This window comes from Hippopotamus amphibius, chromosome 14 (genome assembly GCF_030028045.1).
Source record: "Hippopotamus amphibius kiboko isolate mHipAmp2 chromosome 14, mHipAmp2.hap2, whole genome shotgun sequence".
Classification (NCBI taxonomy): Eukaryota; Metazoa; Chordata; class Mammalia; order Artiodactyla; family Hippopotamidae; genus Hippopotamus; species Hippopotamus amphibius.
Window position 1 is genome coordinate 47,790,681 of NC_080199.1, and position 22,635 is coordinate 47,813,315.

At 34.4% G+C, this 22,635-nt stretch overlaps 1 protein-coding gene across 6 annotated transcripts in view; it reads right to left on the reverse strand.

Annotated features, from left to right (window-relative positions):
* TDRD3 (tudor domain containing 3) overlaps positions 1-22,635 on the reverse strand; it is a 173,251-nt gene that overhangs the window by 96,593 nt on the left and 54,023 nt on the right. For 4 of the 6 annotated variants that reach the window (XR_009048983.1, XM_057707175.1, XM_057707176.1 and 1 more), the window contains exons 2-3: positions 18,400-18,484; positions 13,767-13,832 (exon numbers count right to left, since the gene is read on the reverse strand). Coding sequence is in view for 2 of the 6 variants with exons in the window: in XM_057707175.1 (XP_057563158.1) it covers positions 13,767-13,832; positions 18,400-18,484 (151 nt within the window). In the remaining 4 variants the exon portion in view is untranslated. The remainder of the gene's footprint in view (positions 1-13,766; positions 13,833-18,399; positions 18,485-22,635) is intronic. The other 2 variants (XM_057707178.1, XM_057707177.1) reach the window with 1 other exon arrangement.

The window sequence follows — 22,635 nt, forward strand, 5'->3', positions numbered from 1 at the left end:
AGCAAGCTAGATCCAGCACACTCAGGCATCTAGCTCTACACCTTGTCCTATCGATCTCACTAGCCCTGGACACTGACCCCAGCACTGTTGCAGCTATTACACTAGAAAAACTCAATCTTGCTGTAACTTCTACTACCACCAGAGAGGATTCACCACAGTTCCTGCTTTTTTGTGTGACTAACCCATGTCCTGTGCAGCTATACCTGACTAGTAGAGCTGAGGTACATGTGCACAGCATAGGTGCACAGGAGGCTGGGGGAAAAGTATCTGGCATTTTCTTCTCCACCACCAAGACTGAAAATGGGAAATTCCCCAAACAAAGGAAGAGAATTCAGGTTCTAGGAATTACAAATGTTAACTATATTTATCTTCCATGTATTATTATCAGCCAAGAAGATTTTATCAAGTTCTGTTTTCTACAGTTTGTATTTTTTTGATAGTTTTATTTTCTAAATATAAATAATATATGCGTGTGTACACACATATATATGTGTTATGTATATAACCTTTATATACACACCAGATACATCCTCCCACCATTAGATGTTAAATGTGCCCCTAGATGGGCATCTGCCTATTATTCCCTTACTAAGAAATACAAGTCTAAAAACTTAAGTCTACAAAAAAAGCAACCTCTCCACCTCATCCCACTAAGCTCACCAAGCTGAGATGGCTGCCCCTTCCTTATATGTACTCTGACATAGCATTTGCTCCACCATACTGACATCGTTGGTATCCTGATCTCTTATTAGGCCATGTGCTTCAAGAAGGCAGGGGCTGTCTTGTTGATCCTTGCAGCGCCTGCACTTAGCACAAACATACATTCAAAAATCGCTTGATAAAGAAGTTTCCTTGTGTTTTTACTACAATTTATTTAGCACTTACTAGATACACCAGAAAATGTGGCAGGATATTTACATGTTATTTAATTTACCTCCAGAACTAAAAAGTATATTAGGATAATTTGTGTGTCTTAAATGAGAAAAATGAGAGCATAGGGTAAGGTATTTTCACATAGGTTACTAAGCCAGTAACAGGTAGAATTAGAGTTCAAACTCAGATATGCCTCATACCGAAGTCTGTCTTCTTTCTATTACACATTCTAAAACTATGATAAAATTCGTTACATACTAAAAACATGAGGGTATAAAGGGCAATGGGAATATTACTTCTTAAAAATTAATTCTGGGGACTTCCCTGGTGGCACAGTAATTAAGAATCCTCCTGCCAATGCAGGGGACATGGGTTTGATCCCTGGTCCGGGAAGATTCCACATGCCGTTGAGCAACTAAGCCTGTGCATCACAACTACTGAGCCCACGTGCCACAACGACTAAAGCCTGCACGTCTAGAGCCCCTGCTCCCAACAAGAGAAGCCACAGCAATGAGAAGCCCGTGCACCACAACAAAGAGTAGCCCCTGCTCACCACAACTAGAGAAAGCCTGCCGCAGCAACAAAGACCTAACACAGCCAAATATTTAGTTTAATTAAATAAAAAATTAGGAAAAAAATTTTTTAATTAATTCTGTTCCAAAGAGGTCAAGAAAATTAGAAGAGAAGTGGCATTGAGTTGGAATTTGAAGACTAAATAGCCGTTTGCCTGACAGCTGAGGGAAGAACATTCAATTCACATGGAAATTATTAAGGTCCTGTAGCAACAAAAGACTATGATTTTAGAGAAGCTGCAGTTCCCTCATCTCTAAAGTAAAATAGAGGTTGGTAATAATTTCCATTTTTCACTGCTGTTCTGAAGATTACACAGATTATTTAACGTGGGACCTGGCACAAAGTAGGTTCTCAATAAAGAGAAAGAGGAGAAGAAGTGTTTACTGAAAACCAGGGTTCTCCTAGGTAAGTCAGGGGCTTGTACCAATAAAGGTCAAAAAGAAAGCAGGTTAAAAGCAAAAGGAACACTGAAAGAAATAGCTTTGGGAAGGTAGTTCCTAATCCTGATCTCAGATTTTTCAAATGATATTCATATACATCAAGAGAGTTTAAATGGATAGATAAATAAATAAATAATAAATGAAAAACTTTCTGAAACATAAATATGGTGGTATACCTACTAGAAGACCCAAAAGTATCTACCCCTTAGAAAATCTAAAAACAGGGTATCATAAATGCCTAGTATTGACAAAAAGACAACATAATCTTGAATAGGTTTTCCCAAACTTAAGATCACCTGAAAAAGCATCAATTTATACATCAAAGTATTAGCACAACACATAATTTTCTCTTAATCAATCAGGGTAATTACAGCCAATCAATGACAAGAAAAACATTGTGGGACTCCAGTCAAAAGTAACACTTATTCCAATGTGTCATGTGCCTATTTCCATCCTTCACCTTTATATAGCTTTTTGTTCTCTGGGAGAATTTAAAAAAAAAAAAATGAACAGTTTGTTTTTCAATTATCAGAAGTATCTGTCTAATATATATTCTATACATTGTTGTGTGCAGTTGTTTTTAAACTCCACAGAAGTCCTACTAATAATTACCAATAAGCACTTGTAAATTAAGCACAGTAAAATCAGTTTCAGTAATCCATTTTTTCTAAAATTAAAAGTGCATGTTTAATTTTAATAACTCACTAAACACTGGTAAATCGTATTATTTAGCACAGAACAGATTAACATATATGAAACATGACATAATTTATTAAACTAAAACTTAAAACATGTTTCAATTATTCTTCTTTTTAAAAACATCCAAGTTCTATACTGTCTAAGGGTAAGAGGGCATTCAGTTTGAATTTTAAGGCAGTGAAGCCATCTTGTGGTTGATGTCGGTATTGCTGAGGCTTTGAGACAGTCACTTCTGTATGGAAAAATTAGGTCTTTAATCAGTTTCACATTTACAACCTGTCAGTCCTAGAACTTACATGAATAAAAATAAACACAGATCTGAAAAGTCTTTCCTGTTAGGGCTTCACAGTAATGCATAAAAGTCCTCACATAGCTGGACTGGTAATAAAGCATTTTTACATTAACCTATATTTTTTAATTAATATTTACACCTTGGTTCAGAGGCTGAAGCTATGAAAATTACAGCAAAATATTATGGAGAAGAATATGAAAAATATTAAACAGTTTTATAGAAAGTATAGTTTTACTTCCTTATTGTCGTGATTTTTTTCCATGATTTTTAGCATACAAGCTAAATATTCCAGGACCTCGTAATATCTAGAAATACAAAGCCAGCCCTGAAAAACTCAGAAGTTGCAGTATATGGCTTCCCTGGCACATAATGCTCCATGCTAAAAAGCTTTATGGCCTAAAAATCAAACATAAACTGCCAATGGGGAAATCTACCTTAAGCTTAGAAACCTGGAGAAAAGTATCATCTTTCCACTCTCACCACTTTTTAAATGCGTCTGAAGTCTCTGTATTAAGGTTAAAGTTGCAAGCAACTTTATGGAGAAAATATGGAAACTGCAAAATAATATTAAGAAGAGAATGGGAGGAAAGAGAAAAGAATGTGAACAAAACTATTACATTAATTAACAACCAAGTTACTTGCATTTTTTTTGCCATCCTACTTCTGCCCAAAATAATCGGTGATAACTAATGGAATTATTAAGACTTCAGTTTCAAACTCCAGATGACAATGCCCTTCTGAAGGTCCCAGTTTGTCTTAGAACAAAACACATGTAAATCCAATGTTCCAGGATTAACTGTCTTCTCCTAACTACAAACTTGAGGACAGCTCTCTCCACGCTTCCTTCCCAAATGCTGAAAATGCTGTTACCTAAGTCTTATTAATTATGATTAAAAAAATTATGATAATAACAACACACACCATATAAGCATTTACTTTTGGCCTCCTCAGGAGAGGAAGTCTGAAGACTCCTCTCTACATTCCTTTAATCTGTCTCTAAAGAGGATTACTGCTCTGGTCTTGGGGAATCTCTACTGCATAGTATGGAGCCTCCAGCCGAATGAATAAGCTTCCAAGGGGGCTGGAAGACACAGGACTATGGCCCTTTTAAAGGGCCCACACAAGGCTAATGCAAGTAGCTCCTAAAAGCCTCTTCTCTTCTCTCAAATGCTCTCCAATACTTTTTCCTTTGGCTTTCTCTCTCTTAGGAGTGATAATATCACAAGCAGGCATGCAACTTAGCGGAAACAGTCAGAGCTGGACTTTGGCCTACTTTGATTCTGTTATACTAAGAACAACCTAGCTCAAGTAATAAAGTTCTGCATTAGGATTTGGGGCCAAAACGCAGTCAATAATGAAGTATCCATTCGCTTCACTTCATTTATTGGATTACCCTAGAGATCTCTCAGTAACAAGATACCCAACTGAGGTAATAAATATTCATGCATTCTTAGATCTTCAGGACAAAAATACCACCCTAAATGTCTCATAATGCTCAATACCTGTCATACATATTGCATTCCATTTAGTATGTCACACAGATTATTTCATTTAATTCTTCAATGTCACAGGGAGACAATATTTGAATGATAAGAAAATTAAAATCTGGCAAGATTAAATAACTTGCCAGAAGTCATAAAAACATAATAAGCAGAAGAATCAGGATTTAAATCCAGCCCAATAATTCTAAAATCTGTATCTGTCCAATATGTTACCAGCTCCTATTGTTTTATTTTCCCCCTCCACATCATATCTCCACATCAAAACCATGCCTCTGCTTCCTGGGACAGCTAGTCTATCTCACATTTTAAAATTTCTATCTAAGTTAGTTTTTGCAAAATTAGTTTCTAGTATAATCTGCTTGGAAGATCACTAGGTAATTCAGTTCTTTCATTCATTACTTTTCACTATTTAAAGAAAATTAGAAAATAATATTATTTTATACCAAAATCTGACATGTTCACGGAACAGGCAGATTACTTCTTCAAATAACTCTGCTTATCTTATGCACAGATTAAAATAAAATCTATTTAAATTTTTTATTTAAAATTTATTTTAAACAAGAACTATAACATACATAATTTTAACATCTAGAGCCATGTCTTAATGAGTCCACCACCATTCACATGCTGAAGTGCTGGGTAATACAGCATTCTAGTAAAGGCGCAAATAAAGTAACTTTTACTGTATTAGTCTTATTTTACAGACAAAGAAGCACAAGTAATTCAATTCATGTCAAAAATATATTCCTTAAACATTTACTTTTGCCTAAAAGTTGTTATATTTTTATATAATGTATGAAGTTTTAACCAAAGGCAAATAAAATAAGTAATTCCTGGGGGTTGGCTTCTAAAGTTTCTATCAAAATTATTTTTCAAAACATCTTCACTAATACTGTGAAGAGAATTATATTTGGTGTCTGAAGCAGGTAATGAAAGAAAAAATATAATCAAAGGGGAAGACTGCAAAGAGGGTATCCCACTCAATTTGTTTCATGTGAAAAGAGCTTATTTTGTATCTTCTCATTTTCTGTATAAACTAAAGCCACATCAGCATTAAGAATATTTCAAAGGATAAAATTAGGCACAGAAAACTCTAAATTCAAATATTCTAAGTTATATTTTATTGTTGTTAGCTACATTCAAAGGAAATTCTAAAGAGACCACTTCTAAAACTTTTTGAAGCAAAAATGCTCTGCGAAGTTGGAGGAAGCAGAGAAAACTCTTATCAGTATCTTTCCTCTGAGCTTATAGCAGAGATAGGTTCTGAGAATCCCTAAAGACACATAAAGAAAAAATGGAAAATCAATAATTCAGAATGCTGGTTTTCTTAAATAAACTAGTATAAGGATGTGCAGGCACTGCTCTAATGTTAATGGCTTTTCCTGTAAAGAATTTTTGCATTCATCAAACCTGTCCAAGACTGTTGCCTAATTTGGAGGTCTATAAGTTTTCTAAGTATGCTTCCCAGACCAGCAGAATCAACATCCCACAGAAACTTGTTCACAGTACAAATTCTCAGGCTTTATCCCAGTTCAGTGGAAACAGAAGAGTGGGAGAGGAGGAGGTGACAAGCCAGCAATCTGTGTTCTAGCCAGGCCTCAGGATGATTCTGATGTACATTTAGGTCTGAAAACTACTACCACAACCAGAAAAAGGAATGTAAGGAAATAGAGAGGACATCAAGAAGAATAATAAAGATGAATGGAATGCCTGAGACAAAATAAACAGAGGAACCAAGATAGTTGGCTTTAGCGAAAAGAAACCTGTCGCAGTGACATTTACAAGGCTTCAAGTATATGAAGAATTATTCACCAGGGAAGGTAACCAGATGTTCTCCATTTCCCTTGAGGGAAGATAAAGAAGATATTATGGACTTCAAGTTACAGCACAAGAGATTTAGCATAAAATACAATTAAAGTTTGCTGACACAGAGTGTTGTTAAACATTAAAATGAATTGCTGAGGAGTTTGAAGAACTCTCTTCTCTGAGTACCTGCTTCAAAAACTAGAGTAGATTATAAAATAAACTCTTGTTTTCTTTCCAGCTAAATTATTCCATCTACTGCATAAGGGACCAATATTTAGAAAATGTGAAAAATATTTTGTTATATTACAAAACTTTTACAGTTTTCTAAAATTTAAAATATCTGAAGTTCAGCAACTATCTTAAATATCTGACTGTTAAAATGATAAGAATACTTATTCAAACACAAAACATACACATTCAAAGTATTTATTTAAATTACAGATAATGATGTTCCTTAATAGTTCAAAAAGTGAGCAACAGCACGTATGTCTTGGTGGACACAATTTAAATGTATTTTCAAATAAAAAGAAGAAAATGAATATAAATGAATAAGAAGTAAAAGATGGACTAGTTGGCATCTAAAAATTGTATCCTAAAGAAAACCATAATCCCAAAAGAAACTTGTACCATAATGTTTATTGCAGCACTATTTACAATAGCCAGGACATGGAAGCAACCTAAATGCCCACCAACAAATGAATGGATAAAGAAGATGTGGCATATATACACATTGGAATATTACTCAGCTATAAAAAGGGATGAGACGGAGCTATATGTAATGAGGTGGATAGAACTACAATCTGTCATACAGAGTGAAGTAAGTCAGAAAGAGGAGGACAAATATTGTATGCTAACTCACATATACGGAATCTAAAAATGGTACTGATGAACTCAGTGACAAGAACAAGGACGCAGATACAGAGAATGGACTGGAGAACTCGAGGTATGGGAGGGGGCAGGTGGTGAAGGGGAAGCTGAGATGAAGCGAGAGAGTAGCATAGACATATATATACTACCAACTGTAAAATAGATAGTCAGTGGGAAGTTGTTGTATAACAAAGGGAGTCCAACTCGAGGATGGAAGACGCCTTAGAGGACTGGGGCAGGGAGGGTGGGGGGGACTCAAGGGGGGGAAGTCAAGGAAGGGAGGGAATACGGGGATATGTGTATAAAAACAGAGGATTGAACTTGGTGTACCCCCCCCCAAAAAAAAAAAATTGTATCCTTAGGAAAGGAATCAAGATGGCAGAGTAGGAGGACATGTGTTCACTCCCTCTTGCAAGAGCACCGGAATTACAAGTAACCGCTGAACAATCATCGACAGAAAGACATTGGAACTCACCAAAAAAGACACTCCCACATCCAGAGACAAAGGAGAAGCTGCCATGAAATGGTAGGAGGGGCACAATCACGTTAAAATCAAATTCCATAAATGCTGGATGGGTGACTCACAAGTTGGAGAACAGTTATACCAAAGAAGTCCACCCACTAAAGTGAGGGTTCTGAGCTCCACGCCAGGCTTCCCAACCTGGGGGTCCAGCAACAGGAGGAGGAACCCCCAGAGAATCAGACATTGAAAGCCAGCAGGATTTGATTGCAGGACCTCCACAGGACTGAGGGAAACAGAGACTCTACTCTTGGAGGGCACACAAAAAAGTGTGCTCACCAGGACCCAGGGGGAAGGAGCAGTGAGACTGAACCAGACCTACCTGCTGGTGTTGGAGGGTTGCCTGCAGAGGTGGGAGGCAGCTATGGCTCACTGAGGAGACAGGGGCACTGGCAGCAGTGCTTCTGGGAAGTGCTCATTGGTGTGAGCCCTCCCAGAGTCTGCCATCAGCCCCATCAAAGAGCCTGTAAGCTCCAGTGCTGGGTATACTCAGGCCAAACAACCAACAAGGTGGGAACACAGCCCACCCATCGACAGACAAGCACATTAAAGTTTCACTGAGCTCCACCCACCAAATCAGATTAAAGTTTTACTGAGCTCTACCTACCCAGCCCAACCCACCATCAGCCCCTCCCATGAGGAAGCACTCAGAGCCTCCTAGATAGCTTCCTCCACAAGAGGGCAGACAGCAGTATCAAGCATTATCAGCAGTACTTTGTCTTGTGGAACTAAAAACCACAGGCAAAGAAAGATGGGAAAAATGAAAAGGCAAAAGACTTTGTACCAGATGAAGGGACAAGATAAAACACCAGAAAAACAACTAAATGAAGAGGACATAGGAACTTCCAGAAAAAGAATTCAGAATAACGATGATGAAGATGATCCAGGACTTTGAAAAAAGACTGGATGCAAAGATTGAAAGGTTGCAAGAAAAGTTTACCAAAGACCTAGAAGAATTAAAGAACAAACAAACACACATATGCAACACAATAACTGAAATGAAAAATACACTAGAAGGAACAAATAACAGATTAACTGATGCAGAAGGATGAATAAGTGACCTGGAAGACAGAATGGTGATAATCACTGATGCGGAAAAGAATTAGGAAAAAGAATGAAAAGAACTGAAGACAGCCTAAGAGACCTCTGGGACAACATTAAACGCACCAACATTCGCATCATAGGGGTCCCAGAAGGAGAAGAGAGAGAGAAAGGACCTGAGAAAATACTGGAAGAGATTCTAGTTGAAAACTTCCTTAACATGGGAAAGGAAATAGCTACCCAAGTCCAGGAAGTGCAGAGAGTCCCAGGCAGAATAAACACAAGGAGAAACACACCAAGACATATAGTAGTCAAATTGACAAAAATTAAAGACACAGAAAAGTTATTAAAAGCAGCAAGGGAAAATGACAAATAACATACAACGGAACTCCCATAAGGGTAACAGCTGATTTCTCAGCAGAAACTCTGCAAGCCAGAAGGGAATGCCACAATATATTTAAAGTGATGAAAGGGAAGAACCTACAACCAAGAATACTCTACCCAGCAAGGATCTCATTCAGATTCGATGGAGAAATCAAAAGCTTTACAGACAAGCAACAGCTAAGAGAATTCAGCACCACCAAACCAGCCCTACACCAAATGCTAAAGGAACTTCTCTATGTGGGAAACATAAGAGAAGAAAAGGACCTATAAAAACAACAACGAAAATGGTAATAGGAACATACATATCAATAATTACCTTGAATGTAAATGGACTAAATGCACCAACCAAAAGACACAGACTGGCTGAATGGATACATAAACAAGACCCATACATATGCTGTCTCCAAGAGACCCACTTCAGACCTAGGCACACATACAGACTGACAGTGAGGGGTAGAAAAAGATGTTCCATGCAAATGGAAATCAAAAGAAAGCTGGAGTAGTGATACTCATATCAGATAAAATAGACTTTAAAATAAAAAATGTTACAAGGGACAAGAAAGGATACTACATAAAGATCAAGGGATCAATCCAAGAAGAAGAGATAACAATTATAAATATATATGTATCCAATATAGGAACACCTCAATACATAAGGCAAATACTAACAACTATGAATGAGGAAATCAACAGTAACACAATCATAGTGGGGGACTTTAACACCCCACTTACACCAATGGACAGATCATCCACACAAAATTAATAAGGAAACACAAGCTTTAAATGACGCACAAAATCAGCTTGATTTAATAGATACATATAGGACATTAACACACAAAAACAGCAGATTACACATTCTTCTCAAGTGCACATGCAACATTTTCCAGGATAGATCACATTTTGGGTCATAAATCAAGCCTTGGTAAATTCAAGAAAACTGAAATTGTATCATGTGTCTTTTCTGACCACAATGCTATGAGATTAGAAATCAGTTACAGGAAAAAAACTGTAAAAAGCACAAACACATGGAGGCTAAACAATACGCTACAAGTAACCTTCAGATCACTGAAGAAATCAAAGAGGAAATCAAAAAAATACTAGAGAGAAATGACAATGGGATGCAGCAAAAGCAGTTCTAAGAGGGAAGTTTATAGCAATACAATCCTACCTCAAAACAAGAAAAGTCTCAAGTAAACATCCAACCTCACACCTAAAGAAACTAGAGAAAGAAGAGTAAACAAAACCCAAAGTTAGTAGATGGAGAGAAATCATAAAGATCAGAGCAGAAATAAATGAAATAGAAACAAAGGAAACAACAGCAAAAATCAATAAAACTAAAAGCTGGTTCTTTGAGAAGATAAATAAAACTGATAACCTCTAGCAAGACTCATCAAGAAAAAGAGGGAGAGGACTCAAATCAATAAAATTAGAAATGAAACAGGAGAAGTTACAACAGACACCACAGAAATAAAAAGCACCATAAGAGATTACTACAAGCAACTGTATGCCAATAAAAAGGACAACCTGGATGAAATGGACAGATTCTTAGAAAGGTATAACCTTCCAAGACTGAATCAGGAAGAAATAGAAAATATGAACAGACCAATCACAAGTAATGAAATTGAAACTGTGATTAAAAATCTCCCAACAAACAGAAGTCCAGGACCAGAAGGATTCAAGGTGAATTTTATCAAACATTTAGAGAAGAGCTAACACCCATCCTTCTCAAACTCTTCCAAAAAACTGCAGAGGAAGGAACATTTCCAAACTCATTCTATGAGGCCACCATCACCCTGATACCAAAACCAGACAAAGATACTAAAAAAAAAAAAGAAAATTACAGACCAATATCACTGACAAATTTAGATGCACAAATCCACAACAAAATACTAGCCAACAGAATCCAAGAACACATTAAAAGGATCATACACCATGATCAAGTGGGGTTTATCCCTGGAATGCAAAGATTTTTCAATATATGCAAATTAACCAATGTGATACATCATAACAACAAATTGAAGGATAAAAACCATATGATTGTCTCAATAGATGCAGAAAAAGCTTTTGACAAAATTCAACATCCATTTATGATAAAAACTCTCCAGTAGGTGGGCATAGAGGGAACCTACCTCAACATAATAAAGGCCATATACAACAAACCCATAGCAAACATCATTCTCAATGGTGAAAAACTGGAAGCATTCCCTCTAAGATCAGGAACAAGACAAGGATGTCCACTCTCGCCATGACTATTCAACATAGTTTTGGAAGTCCTTGCCACAGCAATCAGAGAAGAAAAAGAAATAAAAGGAATCCAAATTGGAAAAGAAGTAAAACTGTCATTGTTCACAGATGACATGATACTATACACAGAAAATCCTAAAGATGCCACCAGAAAACTACCTGAGCTAATTAATGAATTTGGTAAAGTTGCAGGATACAAAATTAATGTGCAGAAATCTCTTCCACTTCTATACACTAACAATGAAAGATCCGAAAGAGAAATTAAGGGAACAATCCCATACACCATTGCAACAAAAAGAATAAAATACCTAGGAATAAACCTAACTAAGGAGGTAAAAGACCTGTACTCAGAAAACTATAAGACACTGATGAAAGAAATCAAAGATGACACAAACAGATGGAGGGACATACCATGTTCTTGGATTGGAAGAATCAACATTGTGAAAATGACTATCCTACCCAAAGCAATTTACAGATTCAATGCAATCCCTATCAAATTACCAATAGCATTTTTTACAGAACTAGAACAAAAAATCCTAAAATTTGTATGGAGACACAAAAGACCCTGAATAGCCAAAGCAATCTTGAGGGAGAAAAATGGAGCTGGAGGAATCAAACTCCCTGACTTCAGACTATACTACAAAGATACAGTAATCAAGTATGGTACTGGCACAAAAACAGAAATATAGATCAATGGAACAGGCTAGAAGGCCCAGAGATAAACTATGGTCAGCTAATCTATGATAAAGGAGTCAAGGATATAAAATGGAGAAAAGGCAGCCTCTTCAATAAGTGGTGCTGGGAAAACTGGACAGCTACATGTAAAAGAATGAAATTAGAACACTCCCTAACACCTTACACAAAAATAAACTCAAAATGGATAAAAGACCTAAATGGAAGGCCAGAAACTATAAAACTCCTAGAGGAAAATATAGGAAGAACACTCTTCGACGTAAACAACAGCAAGATCTTTTTTGATCCACCCCCTAGAGTAATGGAAATAAAAACAAAAATAAATAAGTGGGACCTAATGAAACTTCAAAGCTTCTGCACAGCAAAGGAAACTATAAACAAGATGAAAAGACAGCCCTCAGAATGGGAGACAATATTTGCAAACGAATCAACAAAGGAATAATCTCCAAAATATATACAGTTCATGCAGCTCAATATCAAAAAAATAAACAACCCAATCAAAAAATGGGCAGAAGACCTACATAGGCATTTCTCCAAAGAAGACATATGGATGGCCAAGAGGCACATGAAAAGCTGCTCAACATCACTAATTATTAGAGAAATGCAAATCAAAACTACAATGAGGTATCTATCACCTCACACTGGTTAGAATGGGCATCAGCAGAAAATCGACAAACAGTAAATGCTGGAGAGGGTATGGAGGAAAGGGAACCCTCTTGTACTGTTGGTGGGAATGTAACTTAATACAGCCACTATGAAGAACTGTACGGAGGTTCCTTGCAAAACGAAAAATAGAGTTACCATGTGACCCAGCAATCCCACTGCTGGGCATATACCCAGAGAATACCATAATTCTAAAAGACACATGCAACTCCAATATTCACTGCAGCACTATTTACAATAGCCAGGACATGGAAGCAACCTAAATGTCCATCAACATATGAATGGATAAAAAAGATGTGGTACATATATACAATGGAATATTACTCAGCTGTAGAAAGCAATGAAACCAGGACATTCTTAGAGACATGGATGGACCTAGAGACTGTCATACAGAGTGAAGTGAGTCAGAAAGAGAAAAACAAATATTGTATATTAACACATATATGCGGAATATAGAAAAATGGTACAAGTCAACCAGTTTGCAAGGCAGAAATAGAGACACAGATGTAGAAAACAAACATATGGACACCAAGTGGGGAAAGCAGGGAGGATTGGGGGGGAATGAATTGGGAGATTGGGATACCAAACTGTATGCTCTAAATATATGCAGTTTATTGTATGTTTAAGAAAAATAAAAGAAAAAAAAAGAAACTTTACCAAGTTGAGATAAAAAAAAGTATCCTTGTATTTTAAAAAAATCACTGAAAAAATTCATATTATGAATACATATGTGTGTTATGCAAAATGATATAGTAGTAACTAAATGCATGGCTTTGCCAAATTGCTCCTAACATCCTCTCACAATCTTATACTTTTATATTAATAAGTTCATTAAATAAATATGGTAACAGGTAACTAAAATAAAAAGATTCAAAAATGTCCTTGTCCTGAGCTTCAATAATATCTAAGTCTCACACGTAAGTGTGTCATTGTTATAATTCCCAAAACAAAAGCTTTTTTCTAAATGTTGAAAAGTCACCAAAAGTTTAAAAGTTTTAATAATTTTCCATGTGTATAGGAAGTCACTATAATGATACCTCTGTGACTTGTTCACCTCCAAAATATTCTGAAGTTGCAGTCTTCACTGACAAAAAATAATTCCAGTGATTTAGCAGATGTTCATATTTATTGTACTTAGCATAATTTAGGAAGTTAACATTTTTCTTTACCTTTTCTACCTTTCCACCATTGATGTCACTGGGGAGGAATTTCTTGCCAATTGTTCTCAAATCTGTCTAAAATAAAAATATTGTTATTAAAATAAAATTATAGAGAAAAGTGAATCTAAATCTAATCTCACTCACAAACAGAAGATAAAATTACTTAAGGTTTGTGGAACAAAATTGAAATAAATGTCTTTCAACTGATTATGAGATCTATATATATATATAATCTTTTCAAATAACACAGTCCCAAATATAGATTGTCCATAGTATACCAGTAAATTGAACAGTAATATATAAGGCCTTATTCATATCTGGTCATATTTCTTTGGGTACACTTTTAACTTACTAAGTCTTCTTCATTAAAATCCAAAACTTGACTTTATGTAAACTACACAGTCTTACTAAAAAATTATTGCCACAATCCAAAACCAAATGAGTACTTTTAACATATAAACAGAGTATATTTTTGACAATTAAATTCTATATAACTTTGATTGCAGAGACATGAAAACACATTACTCTATAGGCTGTGATACTCATAACAAAGCTACGTATCATACAAATATTTCAGAGAACAATACCACTGCAACAGCAAGAAGTCACAGTAAGTCTGTACTACAGTAAAAACTTATTTCATTTGCTTTTTGAACAAATTACAGAAATAGATGTTGGTGAACAAATGACTAACTACATGAAAATTCACAAGTACACATTACTCAGCAAACCAAAGCAAAACATAAAAAGAAAAACATAAGGACTAAGATAAACAAAGTTGTAGCATTTCTGACATAAAAACAAAACTTCAACTACACAGTCTACCTTAAAAAAATGGAATTTTTAAGGATTCTGTCTTCTCTAAGAAGTTAAAACTAAAGGAATAGTAAGAAATTTGTTCAACAGAAAATTAATACTACTCATGAAAAATGCCTAATTATTTAAGCTAAGAAAATATCTTGATGCTTGAGATAGTGAGGTTAGATTAATAACTAAATTTGTACTGTTTTGATATTCCTTAAATATAGTAAACAGAAGCTCTTCATTGCCTCAAGAGCAAAATAAAACAGACTTAGAGTGCATTTAATCAAAAAGATAAGGGAGAAATTTATGTTAGATTTAAGGGGAAAATACTAGATGGTTAAAATTACTATATTATAAAAAGATTACATATAGAGAAGTAGGATAGTCTTCTTTGAGTACCTACAATAATAGAATATCCTCTTATTTGAAATATCCATATATGGTCAGCTTAAGAAATAAGCATACATGTTATACAACCCTCACAGATTCTCTCCAGTCTTTTACTACCATAATTCATAATTTATTTCCCAATGCAATGCAAGGATCATTCCTAAAGTAAAACCCACTGAATGGAACTGCCAGACAAACTAAGCCCCAAATCCAAATACTTGTGTAACAATGTTTCAGGTTTATCCTTTTTGTAGCCTTTATCCAATAATAAAGTGAAAGAATTATAAACCATACCTCAAGTTGCAAGCCTTTTCAATTTGAAAATACTAAGCAACATATGGGGGAAAAAATACTTTCTTATACTAGCATTTCCTATATTAGGATTGTTTTGAAGATTATATAATACATGTGAAGCACCCAGCACAATGAGTTGCAAACAATAAGCATTTAATGAATGTTAGCTATCATGTTTACTTTAGTAAATATAAAACATGCATATTGTTATCTTCTGAATGTATATAACAAGTCAGCAATACAACTAACAGTTCGTAAAAAAGATAGGCATTATTTTGAAGTCACTCAAAAGCTGAAATATTTGAATATGTATAAGAAACAATATATACAAATTTTATGATACATCATGGTCCTTCATTTCTGATTTTTAACACTAATTATAAAATTTAAAATAAAATGAGGCATTTACATAGAGTAGAAATGAGCACTAGACTAAAATCCTAAACTTTGATTTACTGCATACTGTAATTAACTAATATGACCTGGGACATGTCAGAAATTCTCTTAATCCAGTTAATTTATTCCTCTGTAAGATGGAAAATATATCACCAATTCTACCTTCCAAAGTTGTTGTCAGGCTAAAAAGAGACAATATATTCAAAGTTCACATAACTTTTAAAATGTCATACACACATATAAGAAATGTTATTTCATTGTTCTTAGCAAGATGAAAATGACCTACCAAGTCTTTAAACATCCTAAATTCAAAGTCAGTTTATGAGTTCTGCAAAGGCAATTCTATGATTCAGATGCCATTATATCAAGATCACTAGGATAACTGGGTCCAAAAATACATTTATAGTGAATAAGCAATTATGCAATAGAAATATTTAACCTATAACATGCACGTGTGCACACACACACAAGATTCCTGACTATATCTTCAAGTAAGTTCAGCAGAATATCTATTTGGCAAATCATTTTATATTATACAGAATCTTAAAAGAAAGTTTAAAATAATCTTTTAAAAATTTTACTATTATATATTATTTAGTAATTTAGGACTAGGGTATCATTTAATTTTTTTCTCAATAATTCAGGAATTTGAATCCAAAAGTATATGCTGAATTGCAAGGTTATTTCTTAATATCCTTACTCTTCATTCTACAGATTAAAAAATTAAGAACGCTCCCTCCTTTCAACATAAAAATTCATGCAGAAAAGAGTTACAGAGCAGCTGTCTTTACAGGAGCCTGCTTACAAAGCTGGCCCTCAGCTGGCATCTGGAAACTTGGCACTTGAACCATTCCCTAACTGAAAATGTGGTTCACTGTCTAAATTATTTGTATTAACAATGTGATTTATGGCAAACACCTGCTTTTTGGGGATGTCTAGAATTTTGTTTCATGCTAGATAGAGAGTACCTTCCTGAGCAGCCCAATAAAAGTCTAATGGACTTCCCTGAGCAGGAAAACTGTATACATACCATTGCTTTGCTCACTGCTTGATAAAGGAACAAATTCAGTGTGTTCCCCACAGGAGGAAAAGAAAATAAGAAAGCTTGTGCATGGATTATCCTCCCAATATGTAATAAGTTAAGTATAAGAATTAACAATGAATTAACAATGCAAGTCTTTCTCAATTAGTGATTAACATCCCACAATTACTCAAAAGTTAAAAAAATTCAGCAGAAATACTATATATGACTGATTTTATTTAGAGGTTATAAACTTGAAAATTATATTATTTGTCTGGTGTAGACTTCATCCTGATTAAAAGTATTTTTTCATCCTATTATATAGCATAATAGCTTTGGACTGGAGTATTTAACTACATATTTTAAAGAAAATTATAAAGACAAGTTAAGTCACTAAGATAACGATCATCATATACCTCATGTGCACAGGACAAATACTTCATGTTGATTTATTTTATTTAGTTTCATACCCAATTTATAGATAGTTCAATGCTATTCACCTATGTATACAAATAAGAAAAATAAAGAGCAACAGAAGATTGTCACAAAGCCTTTTTCCTCTCATCTTCAAGATTTTCTTTTTAATGAGCAAAGAAATAAACTAGGGTTCTTTACAACATTTTTTGAAAATAAAATTCACTAATTTGGGTGCAAGTCAAGGAAAGTTAAAGTGTCTAGCAAATATGCCCATTTGTAGTCACAGACAACACGCATAACTTCTAAAAAGTCTGTCTTGAATAAAATTTCAAAGCAGCTAAAAAAATTACAAATTTAAAAATATAAATTTTATGTTTAAACCCAAGTTTAATTACATAAATATAAAGTTAAGTAATTTGAAAAGAAAAAGTTATACATAGTTATATATTTACATTTATATTTCATATGTTCTTATCAGCTGCCACCCTTTCTGCTTTATGCTAAACCTACTTTGCAGTGACATAATGGATTTACCAGACAGTAATTCTCTCCTAAATATCACTGATTATGTGTCATAGTATATAAATTTGATTGTTAATAGACTGTGATTGTAAAGGCAATATAAAAAAAACACTCCCACTGGGGTAACTGCAAGATTGAAAAAAGCATATTCATTTACCTGCATCTGTACTTCAAATAATTTTTATAACTCTTCAAAAAACTCCAAAAGTCAATCCCAATTATAGAATAGATTCAGGTAAATAGATGGGTAGAGGGAAAGAGCTTGCAAAGAAATATACACCAAAACATAATAATTATTTCGTTTTCTTATTTTACTTTTCTGTATTTTCTGAAGTAGTCATTTTATACAACATACACTACTTTTATCAACAGGAAAAGTTGTTTTGAAATAAAAAATACAACTGTCAAGAAGCTATAACCTAGCTAGAGTTTCTATGTAAATTAACTGTCAATTTGTTTTCATGAATATGATCAGTTTTTACTGCTACTACATAGCTACTGTAAATGTAAAGAGATTCTGTAACTGATCATACGGTGAAAAAAAAAAGGAGTTTTAACTGCACGTTTTCCATTTCTCATTGGATTCTGTATGATAGTTGTTAAAGAAATATATATTTCTAATAATTGGCTTATATGAGATTACCAAACTCAACAAATATTACTGTAACTTAAAATGGACAATAAAAATGAAAAGTGTTCTCCACCTTACTCATCATAAAATCCAGTTTATTCTGAGATGTTTTTCCTAAATATAGTTTCCAGATTTAAAATGTTGATAAGTTAATAAATAAAACCTACATTGAGAGCAATCAGGATGATGTCATTTATATTGACTTTGTCAGGTGAACTTGTGCAAGCTTCAATGCCTTCATCTGAAAGATACCTGTTAAAATAAAATAAATGGCTTAATATTTTCTAAAATCAAAATTAACCAAAATTACTTTCTTAAGTCTACATGCAATTTTGTTCTCTATTATAAAATGCTTCTACTACAAATACTAGGGAAAGAGTCCTGGATACTCCGTTTATTTACTGTCTCTAATAGAATAGGATAGACAATGCATATTTTTCTTCTTTTATATCTTTAAAGGGATATTGTGTTAATAAAAGTATCCATATGTTTTCTGAGAAAAGCTATTTAAACATCAATATACTTCTTAAGGAATGAATGAGCTCCTCTTTACTATTATACAAATACAATATCAGACTTAAATATTTAGTAATACAGTACACTCTTAGAGAATGAGATGTGCTATAAAAATAGGCCTGAAAAAAATATAGTTTTAAATTTAGTCCAACAAGACTTTCCTCTGGGCTACTTTCTCACATTATCTTCTCAAGTCCCCTTTCTCTAACATAATGTTCCCAAGAATCTTTCAGTAAATACTATTGACTCCAAGTTGCACAAAGATAGGCAACTTTTACCTTACATCTTTTACTTTTCCTGTCTCTTTTCAGTTTTTTTTTTAACTCATTATCTTATTACCCTTTGCTTTCTTATTCAGTCCAAACCAACCATGTATCTGTAGCAGACAATAATTAATTCAAGGGTAGGACTTCCTAGATGGCGCAGTGGGACACGGGTTTGAGCCCTGCTCTGGGAAGATCCCACATGCCACAGAGCAATTAAGCCCATGACACATAACTATCGAGCCTGTGCTCTAAATCCCGTGAGTCACAACTACTGAGCCTGTGTCTCACAACAAATGAAGCCCACACACCTAGAGCCCGTGTTCCACAACAAGAGAAGCCACCACAATGAGGAGCCCACACACCACAATGAAGAGTAGCCCCCACTTTCCGCAACTAGAGAAAGCCTGTGTGCAGCAACGAATACCCAATGCAGCTAATAAATAAATAAAATAAATAAGCAAATTGTTTAAAAAAAAACAAAAAAATTAATTCAAGGGTAGAAAGATTACTAAATCCAAAGGAGGGAAAAATCATCTCCACCAATTTACCCACGCCCAACACAGTCATTTTGAAATTCTTTGATAAATTCTACAATTTGGGTATCATCCCCCCAAAAGTCCACCTGTAAATCTGCCCATTAACATTTGGCATCTTTTGTAATCAGTATCAGATACTCCTTTAACCAAAGCTCTGGTGCTAGCATTGCCACTGTAGACATTCTCCCACTGAAAAGATAAAGGAGTACTAGTCTGACAGAGCTAACTCAGGTTCTTCCTGATAGCCAGCAATTCCACCATCAACCCCCAACCTTAAGCTGATTCTAAGACACCTGTCAATGTAAACTTTACACCTAAAGACAGTAACCAAAGAGCATTTGCCTTTAAGAACACAGGGTGAATGAACACAGGGTGAATGATTTCTCAAAAGTAAAAGGGCAAGTGAAAAGAAATGTAAATAGGAGAGCAATAGAAACAAAAAGCAATAGAAAATTAAATGAATAAGCCTATGAATAAGATCAAGGAGGTAAAAAAAAGGAAAGTGCATTTATCAATGAAAGCAAGAATGTATTAAAAAAATTAGATACTATTAAAAGTTTATGACCATGACAGCGCTAAAACTACAATGATGAATGAAAGTAAGGAGTTAAGCGGGTTACAAAGAAAAAATAAGAAGTGTTAAGTATGTAGATGAGGCAGTAAGAATAAATGCATGGGAGGCAGCAATAAATAGTACACGAGTGACCATGGAATACAAGTGTTTGCAGATGGCTAAAATACTGCTTTTATTTAGAATGGCTAAGTTCATTTCCTTCTTACCCTGATAATTTTTCACCATTCACAGCAATTGACTGTATCTGGCACTAACCATCTTACAAATTCAGTTCTACAAATATTAATTAATTAATCCCCTATTTATGTGAAAATCACTATGTGAATCAGTAATAAGATCAGTAAAATGATGAAAAATAAACATCTTCAAGGAGATTACAGTCTCACATAAAGCATAAAACAACACATAAACAGCTATCATACAAGACCAAAATAACTGTAAACAAAATGTTATGGGGGCTTAAAATGGCTGTGGAATGAAAAAAGTGCACAGAAAGGGAATAGCAGGAACAAAAACAAGGAAGTAAAAAAGTATAAAGCATATTCTAGATGTAATAACCTGGAATATTCTGGCTGGAAAATGGGTAAAAGATGAGAGGTCAGTATAGGTTGAGACCAATTTTATTGCAGGAAGCAACAGTGCATAGAGGGATATGAGTGCTATATTAAACACTGACTGAGTAATTACAAAAACAGAACTTTCAAAATTCCTACAGTGGGGAAGTAATATGCAATGACTAATAAAATACTTTGTTTTCTAGAAAGGCAACTCTTTAGAAGTAAAAGATTGTAAGACGTCAGCTCAACTGGAAATGATCTTAAAAAATAAAGTTTAATTTTTGCAGATGAAAAAAAGAATGTCCAAAGATGTCAACCTAAACTTGCCCCAAAATACAAACTTAAGCTATGCAAAATTAAAACAAAAATGCCTTCTGATTCTCAGTTTAGCAGTCTCTTCACTACAACACACTATTTTTATTTACCAGCAACTAATGCTAATATTAGGAATATGATTTTCTTCTCATAAACAAAACCCAACATCTATACAAATCAACTAGACACTTCAACAACACTCACAAAAAAAGCATAATGAGGCAAATTCAATCAGTGTCTCCAAAGTATATTAAACAAGAATAAGTCATTTCATAGTAAAAGATGAGGGAACTAATATTAACTAATATGAAGAGATTCAAAAATTGTTACAACAATAAAAATACCTGTCCTGCAAAACATAAAAAGGGAACATCTATCTAACAAAAATTCTAAAGGCAGAAGATAAGGGGGTGTAAATTTGACTTTATTCATGTATAAATCAAATTTCATGTGATTTCTTCCAGACGATGCCTGCAGAAGGCTTCCTGAATATAAGGAATTATAAAATATGGCTCAGTCTCAATTTCCAAGTTTTACAAGTCTTCCTTCCTCACCCTTCATATTTTAAAAAAATCAGAGGACTTGAACCTCACAGCTTTACTCTGTAATTATCAAGAAACAGGAGACCCATTCACAGGTTTTCCCAGTACATCTTTGTGATCCTTCTGTCAATACTGGACCATTTTCACAGGACTGCATCTAAATTAACTGTAACTTGAGATTTACAAATTAATCTTTCTGTTTTTATAAACATTTAAGATTCCAATATCATCAATGAATAAAACAAGTAATAAAAGTAAGGTATAATGCCCAAATCAGCTTCAAGATGCACTACAGTCAACACAGTAACTGAATGAACAAAACAACACAAAATTCACCAGCCTTAATGTGGTCACTGGGAAAAAAGCATTGAAAATTGGAGCAGGTATGTCAGATCTGATCCCTGTGCACATCTGCATGATGGACCGCAAGGGGAGAGAATCATAATCAGTTCCCATGTGCCATCTTTGAGCATGTAAACTCAAGCGCATGGACCCTAAAGAAGAAACAAACCCCAGAGAGCTCTTGTTTATTAAAATAGCCCCCAAAGCACACATTTTTTTTCTCTTCTGGTGGAGATTTTAGAACAGTAATATTATAAAACCACCCATTACTATTCTGAAATACATTTTATTGACAAGCAAGGCACTAAAGGGCTAAATTTCTACATGATCCCTCCAGAATAGACTAACGTTTCTCCTTAAGTTTACCATCAAATAATTCCATTTTAAATCATAGTTTAACATACACTCAAAAAAAGATTCTGGGAAGTGCTTCTTGTTTACACAAATAGATGTTAAAATTGTCTTTCTCGGAGTCATTTAAAATTTGTAATCCTGAGCAATTCTTACTTCAGAAGTAAAAGCTTTAAAATTAATTATTATCCACCAATTTGGTGGAGATGTGGTTTCCTATTACAAATAATATATATATATATTTAATAAGAAGGGTCTAACTACTAAAACTGTCTTCACTTCATGTTCTAAAGTTACTTGGGCATATAAAACAGACATTCCCAAACTATAGTTCAAAAATCTCAACTGACAGAAAACTGTGATAAAAACAAATAGTACTGTTTCAATATCATTTATGAGACACA